The sequence below is a fragment of the Mus caroli genome, unplaced genomic scaffold (assembly GCF_978045245.1).
Source record: "Mus caroli unplaced genomic scaffold, Mus_caroli_1 scaffold_17, whole genome shotgun sequence".
In the NCBI taxonomy this organism is placed as follows: Eukaryota; Metazoa; Chordata; class Mammalia; order Rodentia; family Muridae; genus Mus; species Mus caroli.
In genome coordinates, this window is record NW_028227272.1 from 14,323,113 (window position 1) to 14,339,996 (window position 16,884).

Genomic DNA, 16,884 nt, shown 5'->3' on the forward strand with positions numbered 1-16,884 from the left:
GACCTCGGCTCGCTCCAGTCAATCTGCCCCCCTCCCCGCCCCCCATCAGTCCCTGCTTGCTCCAGCACAAAGATTTATTTATTATTATTATAAATAAGTACACTGTAGCTGTCTTCTGACACACCAGAAGAGGGCATCAGATCTCATTATGGATGGTTGTGAGCCACCATGTGATTGCTGAGGTTTGAACTCAGGACCTTCGGAATTCGGGACTCTTACTTAGTTCTGGTTATCCTAGACTTGATATATAGCCAAGGCTGAACTCACAGATACCCAACTGCCTATGCTGCCCGAGTGCTAAGATTAAAGGCACGTGCTACCATACTCAGCTCTATTTTCTTTGATTATTTTAGCATTTTATGTGTATGGGTGTTTTGACTATGTTTCCTTTACATATGTCTGTTCACCATGTAGATGCAGTGCCCTCTGAGGCTAGAAGACAATCTTGGATCCCCTGGAACTAAAGTTAACAGGCAGTTGTGAGGCACCATGTAGGTGCAGGGGGGTGGGGGTGGGGAACAACGTGGGTCCTCTGGAAGAGCAGCCAGTGCTCTTAACTGCTGAGCCATCTCTCCATCCTCCATCCACCCCTCTTGAGTAGTCCACACCTCACCACTTCTGGATAACATGGATGCTTTGGCTGTTAATACCTTCCAGCTTGGTTCTGAGTGTGATAGCACATACTTAACAATCCTAGCACTGGAGAGGTAGAGGCAAGATTAGGAGCTGGAGGACAGGCTAGATGATGAGATCCTGTTTCAGCCTTTCAAGATATTTGTCATCTTACACTAGGACTCAGAATATATTAGACCATTGGCTGTTGTTGCTAGGATAAGAGCTTGCAGGCCCTTGTTTGTTGAACCTCTGATTCTGAGTTGTTTGCTTGTTTTTCTTTTCTAGACAGGATTTCACTATGCATCCCAGGCTGGCCTCAAGCTCCTGCCTCAGCATCCTTGAGTGTTAAGATTATGAGAATATACTAACCATGCCTAGCTTTTTAAAAAAAATACTTATTTAATGTATATGAGTACACTTTAGCTGTCTTCAGACACACCAGAAGAGAGCATCAGATCCCATTACAGATGGTTGTGAGTCACCATGTAGTCACTGGGAATTGAACTCTGGACCTCTGGAAGAGCAGTCAGTGCTCTTAACCACTGAGCCATCTCTGCAACCCTAACTATATACCTGGCTTGATCTTTTATTGTAAGATAGTGTTTAGAGGTCAGTGTCTGCTATATGGTGCATTCTTTGGCATGTGCAGAGTAGGGTTGGAGGTGTAGTAGAGGGATGGCCTGAGTAGGAGAGCCAGGTCAATGATGTAGTTTTTAAGATGACTTATACACTAGGCCATTACACATCTCCCTAGACTCTCAGCCCCCATTTCTCATGCTACTGACCCAGCTGTCACTAATCCTTCATCATTATTTGCTCTGTGTGATGCTTCACTGCAAGAATATGTTGGTGGAACCTTGAAGACCTTTGCTGCTCCACTGAGGATGTTTCCTATCAAGCTGTAACATAAGAAATAGTGTTTCTCTGCCTGTCTGATCTTGTTAAAAGCGATTCTCTTGGGACTGTTGCAACTAGGTTATTGGGGAAAGTATTAAAATTCAGTTGAGGGACAGTGGGAAAAGTAGGGCAGCATGTGCCAGTAATTGGAACTCTCTTATTCCTTTAGCTAGTGTCAGGGAGAAGAAGAGTGGCGTTGCTGAGCAGTATTCTCTGAGTATTTCAAAGATGTTCGTTTTGTTCTTCCCTGAAAAATAGTCTTTGAGAGTGGGAATGTAGCTCAGCCCTCAGTTTGATTTCCAGCTCTACAGAATTTAAATACATAAGTTGACTTTTGAAAGAGTCCCTGCAAATAGAGACAATTTAAAAAGTGTTAGCTGTTTTCTTCTGGTTTCTTCTTAAGAAGTGAGTTGTTTTGTGACCCATGTAAGAAGTGGAGGTGTGTGTCCTCAATTGTTGAAGACAGTAGCTCTAGCCAGGTCTGTTGGTGTGGAACTGTAATCCTAGTAACTTGAGAGGCTGAAGCAGAAAGATAGGTTAAAGCTAGCCTAAGCAACTAACTCAGTGAGGTCTTGTCCCAGAAAGTGAAGCGGGGGCAAGGGGAGGGAAGGTTGAGTGGTTTCACTCAGGATGGATGGAAGGAAGGAAGGAAGACAGGAAGACAGACAGCAGAGCTCCACTGGCCTCAGTGGAACTACAAGGGGCTGCTGTGAAAGCTCATCATATGCCCAGGGAAGTTCCCAGATTGATGAAAGCAGTCTAGCCTGCCTGCTCTTTGTAAGAGCTTGTAAGTGGGTTTGTGTACATGAGTTGTAGTACCTCCCAGAGGCCAGAAGAGGGTGTCAGATCCCCTGGCCCTGGAGTAACAAGCAATTGCAACCTAAAAGATCTTTAATCAGAAGATAATAGCTGGAGCTGAAGAAATGTGCTGTTGTTAGAGAATATTTGTAGTCAAAGTTCCTTATCTGAGAAGTGAAATAGTGAAAAAGGTTGGACCTATTTTAAATCCTGGCACTTTTTTTTTGGTTTGGCTGGTCTTTTGTTTTTGAATTTTTGAGAGAGGGTTTCTCTGTGTAGCCCTGGCTGTCCTGGAACTTGATCTATATACAGGCTAACTTCACACTCATCTGTCTCTGCCTTTCTAGTGCTGGGATCAAAAGTGTACTTAAAGGTTGACTTTTATTGGTATAGTTTTGGGCAAATTACTTAAGTTTTCTAAACAACCTGGCTCAAAAAAGTGACATTTGCCCATTAGTTATCCATTCATGTAACCAGCTTGTAGTGATGTATATACCAAGGAGCCCACAGTGTGAACAGAGGGACGATAGAGAAGAGTGTGCAGCTAGATGTTGGTCTGGAAAGGTTTCCTGGAGAAGGCAACCCTTGGACTGAGTTTTGAAGGATGAGCTGAGCAAACTGGTAAAGCAGGAGAGACAGGGGAATGAGTAAGCATGGAGGGCCTTGACACCACAGAGCAGCCACCTGAGGTGACAGAGCAGGTGGGAGAAAGGGCCCATGTGACAAAAGGCAGCCGGGGAGCGGCTTGTACAGATTATAAAAGAGCCAGCGAGACTAACTTTCTTCTAGGCATTGCTTTAATTTGAAGCATGAAAATACCCAGTTTCTCAAAACTGGTTTTAGGGATTGTGCCTCCTTGTTAATTTTAAATTTCACAGAAAATGCTTTATTTCCTTCTAAAGATGCTCTCACTCATTCTAGTATTTGTTTATTACTAAAAAGAAAGGGAAGAGCGAGGTGCAGTGGTGCACATCTACAGACCCAGCACTTGGAAGGAGACAGGGTCAGCAGCAGCCTGGGATGGTCCTGGGCTACATGAATATCTAAATGGAGCTTCAGCCACAGAGCCTGTATGATCGAGGTTAAGAAACATGGTTGAGGAGATAGTAATATGTGTCCTTTGCAGTGGTGAAGGCCTGAGTCTGAGCATTAGAACCCACACAGGAAGCTGGAGTGGCATCTGTGCCTACAGTTTCTGTGATGGTGAGGTGAGAGGCAGAGACACATTTACCCCTGCAGGGTCCCTGCCAGCTAGTCTAGTCCACGAGAGACTCTAGCTCAAATCACAGGTGGAAAATGCTGAAGAATGGCACCCAGGATTGTCTTCTGACCCCCACACAACAATTGGTTATTCCTGGTGTTCTATAGGAATTAGTTAGGAGGATACAATCTGTGCATGGAGAGTATCCCATGTCACAAGCTTCAAGTAATATAAAGTGGCTCAGAATAGACTTTGCAAAACTGAGGAGAAATTAAGTTGTAATGATTCCATAGAGCTTAGTCCAACATCTCACAGATATTTTGACTTTCTACAATGTCTAACTCCACTGACCCCTTCAACAGAATTAACTAACAGACAACAATCTGGGACACTGTAGTGAACAAAAGCCTTCAAAAACATGAGGATGGGCATTCAAACAGGGCAGAAACCTGGAGGCAGGAGCTGATGCTATGGACCTATGGAAGAACACTGCTTACTGTCTTACTCCTCAGCCTGCTCTCTTGTAGACCCCAGGACCACCTGCCCATAGCTGGCACCACCCACAATGGTCTGAGCCCTCCCCCATCAATCACTAATTAAGAAAATGTCCAGGCTAGAGAGATGGCTCAGGGGTTAAGAGCACTGACTGCTCTTCCGAAGGTCCTGGGTTCAAATCCCAGCAACCACATGGTGGCTCACAACCATCCGTAATGAGATCTGATTCCCTCTTCTGGTGTGTCTGAAGACAGCTACAGTATACTTACATACTATAATAAATAAATTTTTTATTTTTTAAATTTTTTTTGTTTTTTCCAGACAGGGTTTCTCTGTATAGCCCTGGCTGTCCTGGAACTCACTTTGTTGGGCTGGAGCGAGCAGGGCCAGAGTGAGCAGAAGTTCTGAGTTCAATTCCCAGCAACCACATGATGGCTTACAACCATCTGTACAGCTACAGTGTACTCATATACATAAAATAAATAAATAGATCTTTAAAGAAAGAAAGGAAAGGAAAGAAAAGAAAGTGCCCTACAGGTTTGACTACAGCCCTATATTAGGGAGGCATTTTCTTAATTGAGGTTCCCTCCTCTCAGATGACTCAGCTTCTGTCAAGTTGACCTAAGACTAGCCTGCACTCCTGGTTTATACAGTACTAGGAATCAAACCCAAGTCTTTGTGTGTGCTAGGTAATATCTTATACTATCCCCTCACAAAACAATTTTTAAAAGAAACAGTCAGATATTTATACTAAAGTCTTCTGTGCAGCTTCTCCTCTGATATCTTTTGTTCACTAATAATCTCTTCTGGCATTTTGTCCTGGTTGATTTTAAGCACATCTATAGAATTTACCTATTTGACACAAACCAAGAGACTTGACCTTGCTTAAGTCTGCCACTCTCTTCTGGTGTACTTTGTCTGTGACAGAACAGTCTTAGACCCCTACTCTGCTTGCAAGTATATTTGCCCAGTCTTCAGTCCATCCTTTTTATCTTTGGTGTCTCAGTTTTAAATTTTTTGTTTATGTGTATTTTTGTTTTGCCTGCATGTATGTCTGTGCACCACATCTGAACCTGTTACTGGAAGAGGCCAGAAGGTGTCAGATCTTGAACTGGAGTCACAGATGGTTGTGAACTGAATGTGAGACTTGAACCTGGGTCCTTCAGAACAGCAGCCAGTGCTCTGAACCACTGTCTGATGTTTCCAGCTCATGTATTTTTTTATTATTTATTTATTTATTTATTTATTTATTTATTTATTTATTTATTTATTTTTGAGACAGGATCTTATGTAGCCTAGTTGGCCTTGAATTCATTGTATAACTCTTGTGTAGACCTGAAGTTCTTGATCCTTCTGCCTCTACCTACCAAGTGATGGGATTATACAAATCCACCACCATTCCAGGTTTGTCATGGTCTCTTATGATACTCCGTCATCTTTGAGCTCACTAGCATTTGGTTTTTCGAGACAGGGTTTCTCTGTATAGCCCTGACTGTCCTGGGACTGGGATTAAAGGCGTGCGCCACCACGTCCAGCTCTCACTAGCATTCTTTACTCCCACTGGAGGTCATACATGATTCTATTGGAATTTCTTCTTGGATTCCCTTAAAGATTCAGTTATTTAATGTGTATTTGTATGTGCTTGAATATGTGTATGTGAACCATGTATGTGCAGGCATCCTCAGCAGCCAGAAGTGTTAGATCCCCTAAAGTTGGAGTTGCAGGCAGTTGAGAGCTGCCCAATGATGTGAACTCCCAATTATTTGGATTATATCTCTTTCTCAAAGCCTATTGTGCAAGTTCCTTTCACTGAATGGCTCAAATTCTCAGATTTCTATTTTGGTCAGTTGGTTTTCTTTTGTTGGTTAGAATTAAATTCACATTAACAGTGTTGTAACTGTTTTAGACAGGGTAGTGCTATATAGCCAGGATACTCTAAATTCACTATGTCCCTCCCTTTCCTCCAGCTTTGCCTTGCATTTCTGAGGATCCTCCTGTCTCACAGCAATGTGCTACCATGTGTAGCTTGCAATAACAATTTCTTCTTAACTACTTTTGCTTACTAAGATGAAGCAGTATGCCAGGCATAATGAGGTTTAGTGTGTTAGAATAATCTCACAGTCACAAAGGAACACACAAACAAGGCAAAAGCAGCTCAGCCAGGCAACTCTTTGTTTATAGACCCAGACCGGCATCTGGGACGGGAAGTTCTCTTGGTTTTTATTTTAATGCAGATGGTGATTATAAAAGAACCACCACAAAGGAGGAGTCAGCCAAGTTCTGGGAGGAGGGGTTTACCACTTGGGGGAGGGTTGAGATTAAAAGATTAAAAAGTATGCATACAGACTTTGTAAGATCAGGGAAGACTTACTGAACATTGGCCCTTGGTGGTACACTATCTTTGAAGACAGAAAACCATGCCTCACAGTAGCACTGGTTACAGTGCTCAGTCTCAGAGATAATCATAAATTCCAGTGAGTGAGTAGCCAGCAGTTCATGTCCACATTGTATTGGTCCTCTCCACATGTGCATCCAGAAGCATCTGACTCACCCTAGAGGGCCATACAAGGTCCTTCCACAGCTTCTCAGTATAATAAGGCTGCTTTCCCTCACCTCTGTGCCGTCCCAGCTACGTGCAGCTTTGCCCTAAGATTTATTAGTCCTCACATTCTGAAGGACCGACCTCTGCTGGGCTGCTGTGTGAATGAATGTCCAGGGCCCTTATTTTTCACGAGGACTGACCAGGCTCTAATTCTTGTTTTTGAAGTAGGCCTTGCTGTGTTTTGAGTCCTAGTCGAATAGCTAGCAGTACAGGTAAACCCCCCCACCCCCTCCCAACCCCACCCCCCGTCTTTTGACTTCTGTCTTGAAACTTTTTTTTTTTAAGATTTATTTATTTATTATATGTGACTACACTATAGCTGTCTTCAGACACACCAGAAGAGGACGTCAGATCTCATTACAGATGGTTGTGAGCCACCATGTGGTTGTGAGGATTTGAACTCAGGACCTTTGGGAGAGCAGTCAGTGCTCTTAACCACTGAGCCATCTCTCCAGCCCCCCCCCCGCCCCCTTTTTTCTGTCTTGAATCTTATATCAGTTCTCATTTGTAGCAGCTCATTTTTAGAAATTTTATATTTTTCTATTTCTTTAGTGCCAGAGATGCTTTTTTCCCTCGTGATCACACTACCAAGTCAAAAGTAAGAATGATCCCTGGATGTTGAAATACACTTGTAATCACAGCCTTAGAGGCTGAAGTAAGAGGATTAAAAGTTCAAGGCTAGCCTGGGTTACATGGTGTATTCCAGGCCATTCTGGGCTACATAAACATTGTGAGATGTGACTGCCAAAAGAATAGGTATGTCTGTTAATACAGGCTCTCAGGAACCCAGGATGGTCTCAAGATAAGCAAGCCTCCTGCATTAGCATCTCGAGTACTAGAATTATAGGGATGGACCATCATATCCATTATTCCTCTAAAAAGGTGTCTTTAGAAAATCCTTCAGATATCAGGGAATTTAGTTCAGTGGGGAAAGTGCTTGTCTTCTTTTACTCTGTGTGTGTGTGTGTGTGTGTGTGTGTGTGTGTGTGTGTGTCTAAGAACAGCTTGAAATTATTGGTTGTTCTTTCTTCTACCATGTGGGTCCTGGGGATAGTACTTGAACATGTCTGGCAAGTGCTATATCTATTGAGCCATCTTGCAACCTCAGGTTCTCCACAAGGTCTCACTTGTGTAGTCCTGGCTGGCCTGGAACTCAAAAGAGATCTGCTTCTCACATTTTTGATTAAAAAAACCTTTCAGTTGGTAAATCTTATCATTGACTTATAAATCAAAATTAATTGTTCTTTAAAGGATTTTGTTTGCTTGTGGGGACAGGTCACTCTGTAAAGCACTTGCTGCACTAGCAGAAGGACTTGGGTTTGTTTCTCAAAACCCATGTAAAAAGCCAAGAGCGAACCAGGTGGTGGTCGAGTCGTTCATGCCTTTAAACTCAGCACCCAGGAGGCAGAGGCAGGAGGATCTCCAGAGTTCCAGGACAGCCAGGGCTACACAGAGAAACCCTGTCTCTTGGGGAGTGGGGGAGGGAGAGAAATCAGGAATGGTGGCACACATTTGTAATCCCAATACTAGGAAGAAGGGAATACTTGGATACTTGGGGCTCACTTACCAGCTAGCCTAACCTAATTGATGAGCCCTAGGTCTTAGTGAGAAACTCTATCGCAAAAAACAAGGCAGAGGCTCCTGAAGGAATGACACCCAAGATGAGCCTCAGGCCTTCATGTATATATGTGTGTGACACACATGCATATGCATATAGACATAAATGCCAAAATGGGAGGTGGGTTTTTTTAATGTGTAAATTGGACAAGAATACTCTGAAATTGATATGGTAATTTTTTTGAGTCAGTCTCACATAAACTCATAGCCCAGTCTGACCTCAAACTCTGCAGTATATCCTACTGTGTGCTGGAACCAATACTCCTGTCTTGGTGTGTGTGTGTTCATCTTGAGAGGTAGGTCCATACATGCTACTGTGTACATGTGGCAGTCAGAGGACAACTTTAGAGCCAGTTCTCTTCTATCTTTTTGTGGGTTCTTAGGATTGAATTCAGCTCCCCAGGTTTGTGCATCCAGCACCCAGCCATTTTGCCAGCCCCCTGATATCTATCTATCTATCTATCTATCTATCTATCTATCTATCTATCTATTCCTCTCTCTCCATTGTTGCTGTCTTCAGACACACCAGAAGAGGGCATCAGATCTCATTACAGATGGTTGTGAGCCACCATGTGGTTTCTGGGAACTGAACTAAGAACCTCTGGAAGAGCAGTCAGTGTTCGTAACTGCTGAGCCATCTCTTGTTGATATTTTTCCTAAAACGCACATGTTAGTTTACATATGGACTATTTATATTTTATGTGGAGTAATGTCCAAGGCTTCGTGGTTAAGAGTGCCTGTTGCTTTTGTGGAGGGCCCCATGTCAGGTTCTTATGAACTCCAGCTGTATAACACCTCTGGGCTCCTTAAGCACCCATATTCACATGCACATACCTATACACAGACACACAATTAAAATAATAAAATAAATGTTAGTAACAGTAAAAGGGATGAGCCTATAGCTCTGTGCTAGAGCACTTGTTTATTAGCATGGCAAAAGGCACTGTCTCCATTACTGGGAAGAACTAGACCTGCTTCCTAGCCTTTCTGCCCCATCTCTAAACATCCAGGCTCCTTTACCAGAGCAATAGCTCATTTTTCATGTGTTTTGTAGTGTGGATTCAATTATTTATATATATAAATATATAACATGTATGTGTGTGTATCATATTGTCATTTTGTCATATTGTTATCTCATATAGTCAATGAGTATGGGCCGTATCTGTACTGCTGAATGTTCACTGTGTAACCGCAGCAGAGATAGGGAAGTTCATTAAGGATTAGGAACTGCCTTAAACCGATTAGGTAGAATCCTGGTGGAAAGTTAAAAGTGTGTGATTTTCAGTATTTGACACACTCTGTTCTGTCTTCCTGTTGTCTTTCACCTGTTGAACCCATTGGAATGATTTATTAGACACTGTTTTAAGGTCTTCTGCATCCATTATCCTATTTGCTTGTAAGGGTGTTTTGGAGGGAGTTGGTTGATTGGTTAATTGGTTTTGGTTCTTTGAGGCATCACCTCGAGGAGGTAAGGCTGCTGGTCTTGAACTCAGTGTGTAACTGAGGCTGCCCCTGATTCCCTGATCCTCTTTTCCTCTACCTTCCAAGTACCAGATTAAAAACACACACACTATGTGACTTTGTGTGCAAGTTTCCTCCTTCATTTCTCTCTTTTTTTTTTTTTTTTAAGATTTATTTATTTATTATATGTAAGTACACTGTAGCTGTCTTCAGACACTCCAGAAGAGGGCGCCAGATCTCGTTGCGGATGGTTGTGAGCCACCATGTGGTTGCTGGGATTTGAACTCAGGATCTTCGGAAGAGCAGTCAGTGCTCTTACCCACTGAGCCATCTCACCAGCCCCTTCATTTCTCTTAACGTCATTCTGAAATGCCTTTTTTTCTTATGTGTTGTCTCCTTCCCTGCCCTTAGCAGTATTGAGACTGAAACCCTGGGACCCTAGACAAGTGTTGTATCAGCAAGTTTACATTCCTACCCCTAGCTCCCCTTTATCCGTTCTGATAGAACCCCTGTTAATGATAAAGTTGAAAATGTAAGTTAAAGGGCCAGCCATGTGGCTCAGTGGGTTAGGTGCTTGCTCCCCAGTCTGAGAACCTGAGTCCAATACCTGGAACTAACTTGGTAGAAAGAACTGACTCCTGAAAATTGTCCTTTCCACTCATATGCCCTCCACCCACACTCATACATATGTGCACACAGTACACACAAATACATAAATGTAAATAAGCATTTCTTGAAAAGTTGTATGGGTATGGGTGTCTTGCAGGCTAGCCTGAGTTACGTAAGTAGTAAGACCCTGTCCCCACTCCCAGAAAAGTTGAGAGCTGTGCTGCTTTCCCCAGGGACTGCCCATAGACGGTTGGGAACAGCTCCCTCCTTAGTGAGAGAGGTGACATTGCCGATAGCAGTTGCGCCTTTTGAATTGATTTGAGGTGGGCAGAGTCCTCCTTTCTTCCTCTCTTCCTCTTTCTTCCCTTCCTTCAGACACGTGTTTTGTCATTGTGTGTTGGGTTGTGTTCTGTATATGAGGAGAGCAGAGGTCAGCATCATGTGTTGTTCCTTATGCTCTATCCACCTTGTGTTTGAGACAAGGTTTCTAGGTGACCCTGGAACTCACCAAGTAGGCCAGACTGTCAGGGACTCACCTTTCTCTGCCCCACCAGCTCCATGTCACCATTGTCTGTCCTTTTTCATGCATTCTGGAGATGAAATTCAAATCCTTACATTGTCATGACAAGCACTTCAACGCCTTCTCCCACTGAATTTCTCACCAGCTCTGGATTGGTTTTGTTTGCTGTAGTGGACTTTTAGTATGAAATGCTTAACACATTTGTGCAGGGGCCATGCTAATTATCTCTGTATCATTTCAGTTTTATATAAATATACTGTCAGAGCAAGATGGTTTTATTAAGTCCATGCTGGTCTCAAACTGGAGGTCCTCTTAGCCTGCTGTGTGTTGTCTGTTGGGTTATAAGCACCACACCTGGCTACTTCCCACTTTCCTCCCCAGACAGCGTTTCTCTGTGTAGCCATTGGCTGTCCTGGAACTCGCTCTGTCAACGAGGCTGGCTCAGAGATCTGCCTGCCTCTGCCTCCCAATGGCTGGGTTTGAAGGTATGTGCCACCAGTCCGCACTTCTCACCCTTTTATTCAGCTTAACATGCACGTTCTCAGAGTCGGATGCTCATGCATGTCCATTTATTAGTAACGCTGGAGGGAGTGGCTGCTCTGTGTTGAGAGGCTGCTTCCTGAGTTTTTGCTAGGACAGGTGTCCTGGGTGGTTGGTGGCATCTCGAGTCTTTGTCCTAGTTGATTCTGTCTCCCTTGTTTGTACTGATGCTAATTTTGTTTTCCTTCCCTCTGCCCTTACAGGTTGGTGACATTGTGAAAGTCACAAGGATGAATATCAATGGCCAATGGGAAGGCGAGGTGAATGGGCGCAAGGGGCTTTTCCCCTTCACACATGTTAAAATCTTTGATCCTCAGAACCCCGATGACAATGAGTGATTGCTGTGCTGTCCCTGCTGCTGCCTCCTTCTGCCTGTCAGTCTCCTTTGAAGTGGGAAGCACTCTGTCACATGCAAGTTACACCGAGCTGCTGGCGGCCAGCTTTCCATACATTGGCAGTCCCTGCACATACGAAATGCCTCAGCAGCTGCCTCGCTGGCTCGCTCGGCATTTGTATCATAGTCATGCTGTCAAAGAGTAGCTGGTTTAGAGTTCTTGTGGATTGTGAACTGGAAACACTGGTGGAAGCACACAGTAGAGACTGGAACCCAGAGTGGCTCTTCCTTCCTATCCATCCCTGCCTTGTTTGTACTGGAGGCTGACAGAGAGAGCAAGCAAGCCTGCTGATGGTCTGCATGGAGACGGTGAGGCTTGGCAAGGTCTTGCTTTGCTGGTCTACAGAACAGTGGCTTTGCCACCAACTCAATTTTCTTTGGACGACAGAGGAAGTAAAACTCCAGACAATTCTGTCCTGAACTCCTCAAGTCTGGCTGGTTTTTATTTTCTTTTGTTTAGTTTTGTTTTTGGAAGACTAATTAATTATAGTTGTGTGTTCTGAACAGATTTTTAAATAGTAGGTTGGTCTGTGATGGTCTAAGGAACAATCCATGTCTCTGAGCTTCCAAACTGAAGCCACTGTACGTAACTAAAATAGGAAAAGACCCCCTCAAGTAGGGGCCTTTATCTTTTGGTTGCCACAGTACCTTGTTTACCATGTGGCAAACAGTGCACACAGCAGCAGTCATGGTATACCGTGCTGTGAAGCACCAAGGTGGGGGTGGGCCTGCTGTTATCACTGCCTCTGACAGGAGCAGACAGGGTGGGCCTCTTCAGTGAAAACATTTGAAGTCTGTGGGCTTACTAGATCCATCCGTGAGTTAAATTGCATTTCTGTGTTCTACCACAGAGGCCACCCAGCCCTTCCTGTACTGACCTAGCTTATCCAGGCAGCTTGAGAGTGGTGTCTGTTCTGGTTCCACAGCCTGTATAGAACCAGAATACAGTGCTTCTGAGCAAAAGAAGACACCCCTCAATCATGAGCCATTTTTCCTTGCATGTCAGCTAGTACAGATATGTGTCTGATCCCTCATCCACACATGGCAAACCAGAGCTCTAGAACCTTTCTAGAGTGCACTCTTTTCAGTTGGACCCTGATGAGGACACACCTCCACACGGAATGAACGTAGCAGACCTAGAGATGTAGTAGTGGCTAGTGAGCAGCTCTAGCATTTACAGAATATCTTCTGTAACCATGGCCCTGGCTCTGCAGGCCTGAGGCTTTGAGAACTAATGGAACATATTCAGGTGGCAAAACCAACAAAACCATTTGTCCACTATATTTATTTCTCTTAAAGACTTTAAATTTTTGTTTATGTTGGGCATGGTGGCCACACTTTTAATCCCAGTACTCAGAAAGACGAAGGCAAGTGGATCTCTGAGAGTTCAAGGCTATCCTGGTCTATGTAGTGTGTCACAGGACAGGCAGACCTACATACATACCTTGTATCAGAAGATGGCCCAACCCCCACCCACCCACCCACCCCCCAAAAAACTGTATATGGGTGTTTCCACTACATGTATGTATGTGTATCACATGGGTACAGTTTGTTAGGAGGCCAGAAGAGGCTCTTGGTTGGATCCTCTGGAACTGTGGAGTTACTCTGTGGGTTCTAGGAATTGAACCTGGGTCCTCTGCAAGGAGACCTTAACCACTGAGCCATTTCTTGAGCCCCAGTTTCTCTTTAAATCAGTAGTCCATCAGGCTAAGTGCTATAGTAAAGAATGTTCATGTGACAAAGTAATGGTCATTTGGGGTATGGGGAGTGTCATGTCTGTAGAGGTTACTTCTTTTTGTCTCTGAAAGCTGCCATTTCTAGCCAGACCTATTGAGTTAAGTGTTTCGGCCCCAGACTCTGCCTAAAACAAGATTTAAGACTTGCCTTCTGGCCAGTTACACAGTTTAGCCCCAGGCCTTTGATGTCTCCACTGGAATACACGCCTTGTTCACTGAGGGCACAACCCCCAAGGGATACCCCATCACTGGGGCCTGAACCTCATGCCTTACACGTGCTAGATAACCGGCTGCCAGTAAGCTTTTGAAATCCGAGATGGGATCTCTATAAATTGCCCATGCTGGCTTCAAGATTTCCATCGCAGCCTCAGCTGAAATTATAAAGGTTTGAGTCACCACACCCAGCTCTTAAGGTCTTTTAAAACTACATTTAACTGAAGGGCTTGGTGCCTTTTGATTATAGCACCTTGCTTAGCACAAACAGCCATTTTTGAGAACAGGGTTTCCCTTTTCCCAAGACTGTTGACGAGCAAGACTCTAAGGAATACTTCATGATCAGGATGTCCCATAACCCTGGAGTTTGGTTTATGTAATCAGTTAATTTGGCACATGTAAATGTCTATGCAGCTTCCTCAGAGATCCAGATCTCAAAATAAAGACTCAACTTTTTGAACTCTCAGGATACGTGCGTGCGTGCCAACAATAGTAATTCTCTGACTTAGAAGCTCATCGATTTTTAATCATGGAAATCTCTCTCACTGATAGAAAGCAGCATCTTCCCCAAGTCCCACTCTTCTGGGAAGACACTTGGCTTCAGGGGAGTACGATGGAGGCTTCCTTTTCTCATCATCAGAGCTGCGTGGTCTGCTCTGCCAGGTTGTAGAAAGTACTGGGATGATAAGCCCACTTGCTATGGCTGTTGTATCTGAGAAGGAAACAATTAGGTAGTTGAGGGCTTTAAGGGCTAGTTAGTCCTGGGTGACAGCCCCCCACCTCCACCTCCAGCCCCATTCAGAAGGCATGCTTGTCACTCTGCACTGCTCTGATGCCACCTGTTTCGAGGTTGACAGGGTGTCCTGGCTTTGGTCATCCAGACGCAACCCTCTGTGCTCACCGGAAGAGACTCTGCCCTCTTTTCGAGTTGCACGATCCTGGCACTGTGCCAGCCTTCCTCTACAGCTGTTTACAGACAAGATGGGCCAAGACTGATGGCCACTGCTCTTGTAACCTTTACTCAAAAGAATAATGAGCATTTAAAAAAAAAAAAGGGATGATGTGTTTTTGTTCCAGGTGTTCATAATTTAATCTTTTAATATTATGTTCATTAACCTCTTAAAATGAGTGAATTCTTGATTGTTTTAACACAGTACCTAAGACTAATGCTTTCTGTGGACTCCTCACTCTGGAACCAGAGAACCCCTCCCTGGTTAACTGCTGTGAGCGTGGACGCTGAGCTGCTTGTATATTCTGAAGGAGCAGGAGGACAGTTCTGAGACAGGAGGACAGTGGCCTTGCTTCTAGACGGTCTTCACTGTGTGTTTTAAAATGACATAAAACTCTTTTGACGTGTATAACTTAAAGAACATAAGCATCAGGCAATAATATTTTCTGTGTAAGCTTTTAAAATTATTTTTGGGGATCATAGCTTGTTTTATTTTGTGCTATAAAAATTAACAGTATTAAATGACTTATATTCTTAGAATACATTGAGTGTCTTTTCTTAACAGATTAGTGCCTTTTTATTTTTGTATTCCATTTTTCGTTACTGGTCCCAGCATCAAAACCCTTGTTTCCATGGCCTGTTTGTACATTGTCTCAATAAAACTTGCACCAGCCGGCATGGCAGCAGCCTCGGTGTTTCAGTGTCTCCTCAGTCAGCCCCACCAGAGTCTCCCAACAGTTCAACTGTGCTGAAGCCCCTGGTACTCCCCAGAGACCCACTCAACGCTGCTCCTGCCTCCCTCGTTCAAAAATGACAGCTTCCTAACATGGGAGCCTCCTCCAAAAGGAAATAACTGTTTTCTGGGTGTTGTGGAAGCAAGCACTTAACTGAGCATTCCGAGCAGGAGGTGCACTCGGGGAACCAGTGGGGTGGTTGGTCCTACCACCTGCACCGGAAGGCTGTGCTCTGCTGAGTATTTGCCGAGCATTAGCTAACCATGAGGAGCTCAGTGGTCAGGGAGAGCACGCTGCCCTGGCTGATGTCAACTGCCATTCCTATTTGTATATGAATCTCCTTGTGAGCTTTGAGGATCTTTGGGGAGGGAATTTATGTTCCTTAAGCATTCCTGAATGCAAGTGTCACAAACTGCTGGGTGATGGTGGTGAACACCTTCAGTCAGAGCATTTGGGAGGCAGAGGCAAGTGGATTAATCTACAGAGTTGAGTTCCAGGACAACCAAGACTACATAGGAAAAACCCTGCCTCAAAACAACCTTTGCAGGGCTCATGTTTCCCTTGTGTAAACCTAATAAGCAAGTTTCATCCTTTCCTTTCTGTCTGCCTGTCTTATTTCTCTACCACCTTCTTAGGAGGCAGGGTCTCTACATAGCTCTGGCTTCTCACTCTGTCCTAAAGAGCGGGAGGCTCACTAGCTCTCGCTCTCACTCTCCAGCTCAGGCTGGCCTCAGACTTCTGGGATTACTTACAGGTTTGTGTCACCAAGCCTGGTTCATTCATTGCTGGGATAGAACCCAGGACTTTGTTCATGTTAGGCACACACAGTACCACTTAAGAGTAAAGAGTAGGGGGGCTGGAGAGATGGCTCAGCGGTTAAGAGCACCAACTGCTCTTGCGAAGGTCCTGAGTTCAAGTCCCAGCAACCACATGGTGGCTCACAGATTCCATCTGTAATGGAATCTGATGCCGCCTTCTGGTATGTCTGAAGACAGCTACAGTGTACTCCTACATACATAAAATAAATAATTCTTTTTTAAAAAAAAAAAAGTAAAGAGTAGGAAGCCCTGTGCTGAGGTGCCCTATGGCTGAGGAGCATGGAGTTCCCCGTTTTTCCAGGCCATAAGCAGACCCTACACTCGTTACTTAAGCAACCAAAACATCAGAGTGCTAGGATGTGTCACCTTGCCAGAAGCATCCCTGGGATGAAATTGGGACCTCAGGCTTCAGGACACAGCATCTTTCAGGATCTTCCTGATTCTCTTGTGACATGAGCTATCCTTGGGTCTGAGGGCCTTTCTGAAGGTGTCCTTGTGTTTATTGTTTGCTCTATGAAGCTCTTGCCACTTCTGCCCTGGGACACAACAGAAACCTGAAGCCTGGTGCCCTGGGCCTCAATGGTATCATAATGAACTTAACACATGCTAGGGTTTCTTCACAAGTATTCATCTGCTTCGCAACTACTACATTAATAATGTCCTTCCAATTTCATCTTTGGCACCT

General features: G+C 44.3%; 1 protein-coding gene and 1 non-coding gene across 2 annotated transcripts in view; one reads left to right on the top strand and one right to left on the bottom strand.

Moving 5' to 3' along the window:
* Crkl (CRK like proto-oncogene, adaptor protein) overlaps nt 1-15,333 on the top strand; it is a 34,995-nt gene extending 19,662 nt beyond the window's left edge. The window contains exon 3 of the mRNA XM_021184986.1: nt 11,559-15,333. Within this exon, the coding sequence (XP_021040645.1) occupies nt 11,559-11,693 (135 nt within the window). The 3' untranslated portion in view covers nt 11,694-15,333. The remainder of the gene's footprint in view (nt 1-11,558) is intronic.
* Nucleotides 10,979-11,083, bottom strand: LOC115029698 (U6 spliceosomal RNA). The gene has a single exon (XR_003835244.1). It is a non-coding gene; the product is annotated as a U6 spliceosomal RNA (small nuclear RNA).
* Nucleotides 15,334-16,884: the final 1,551 nt, after the last annotated feature.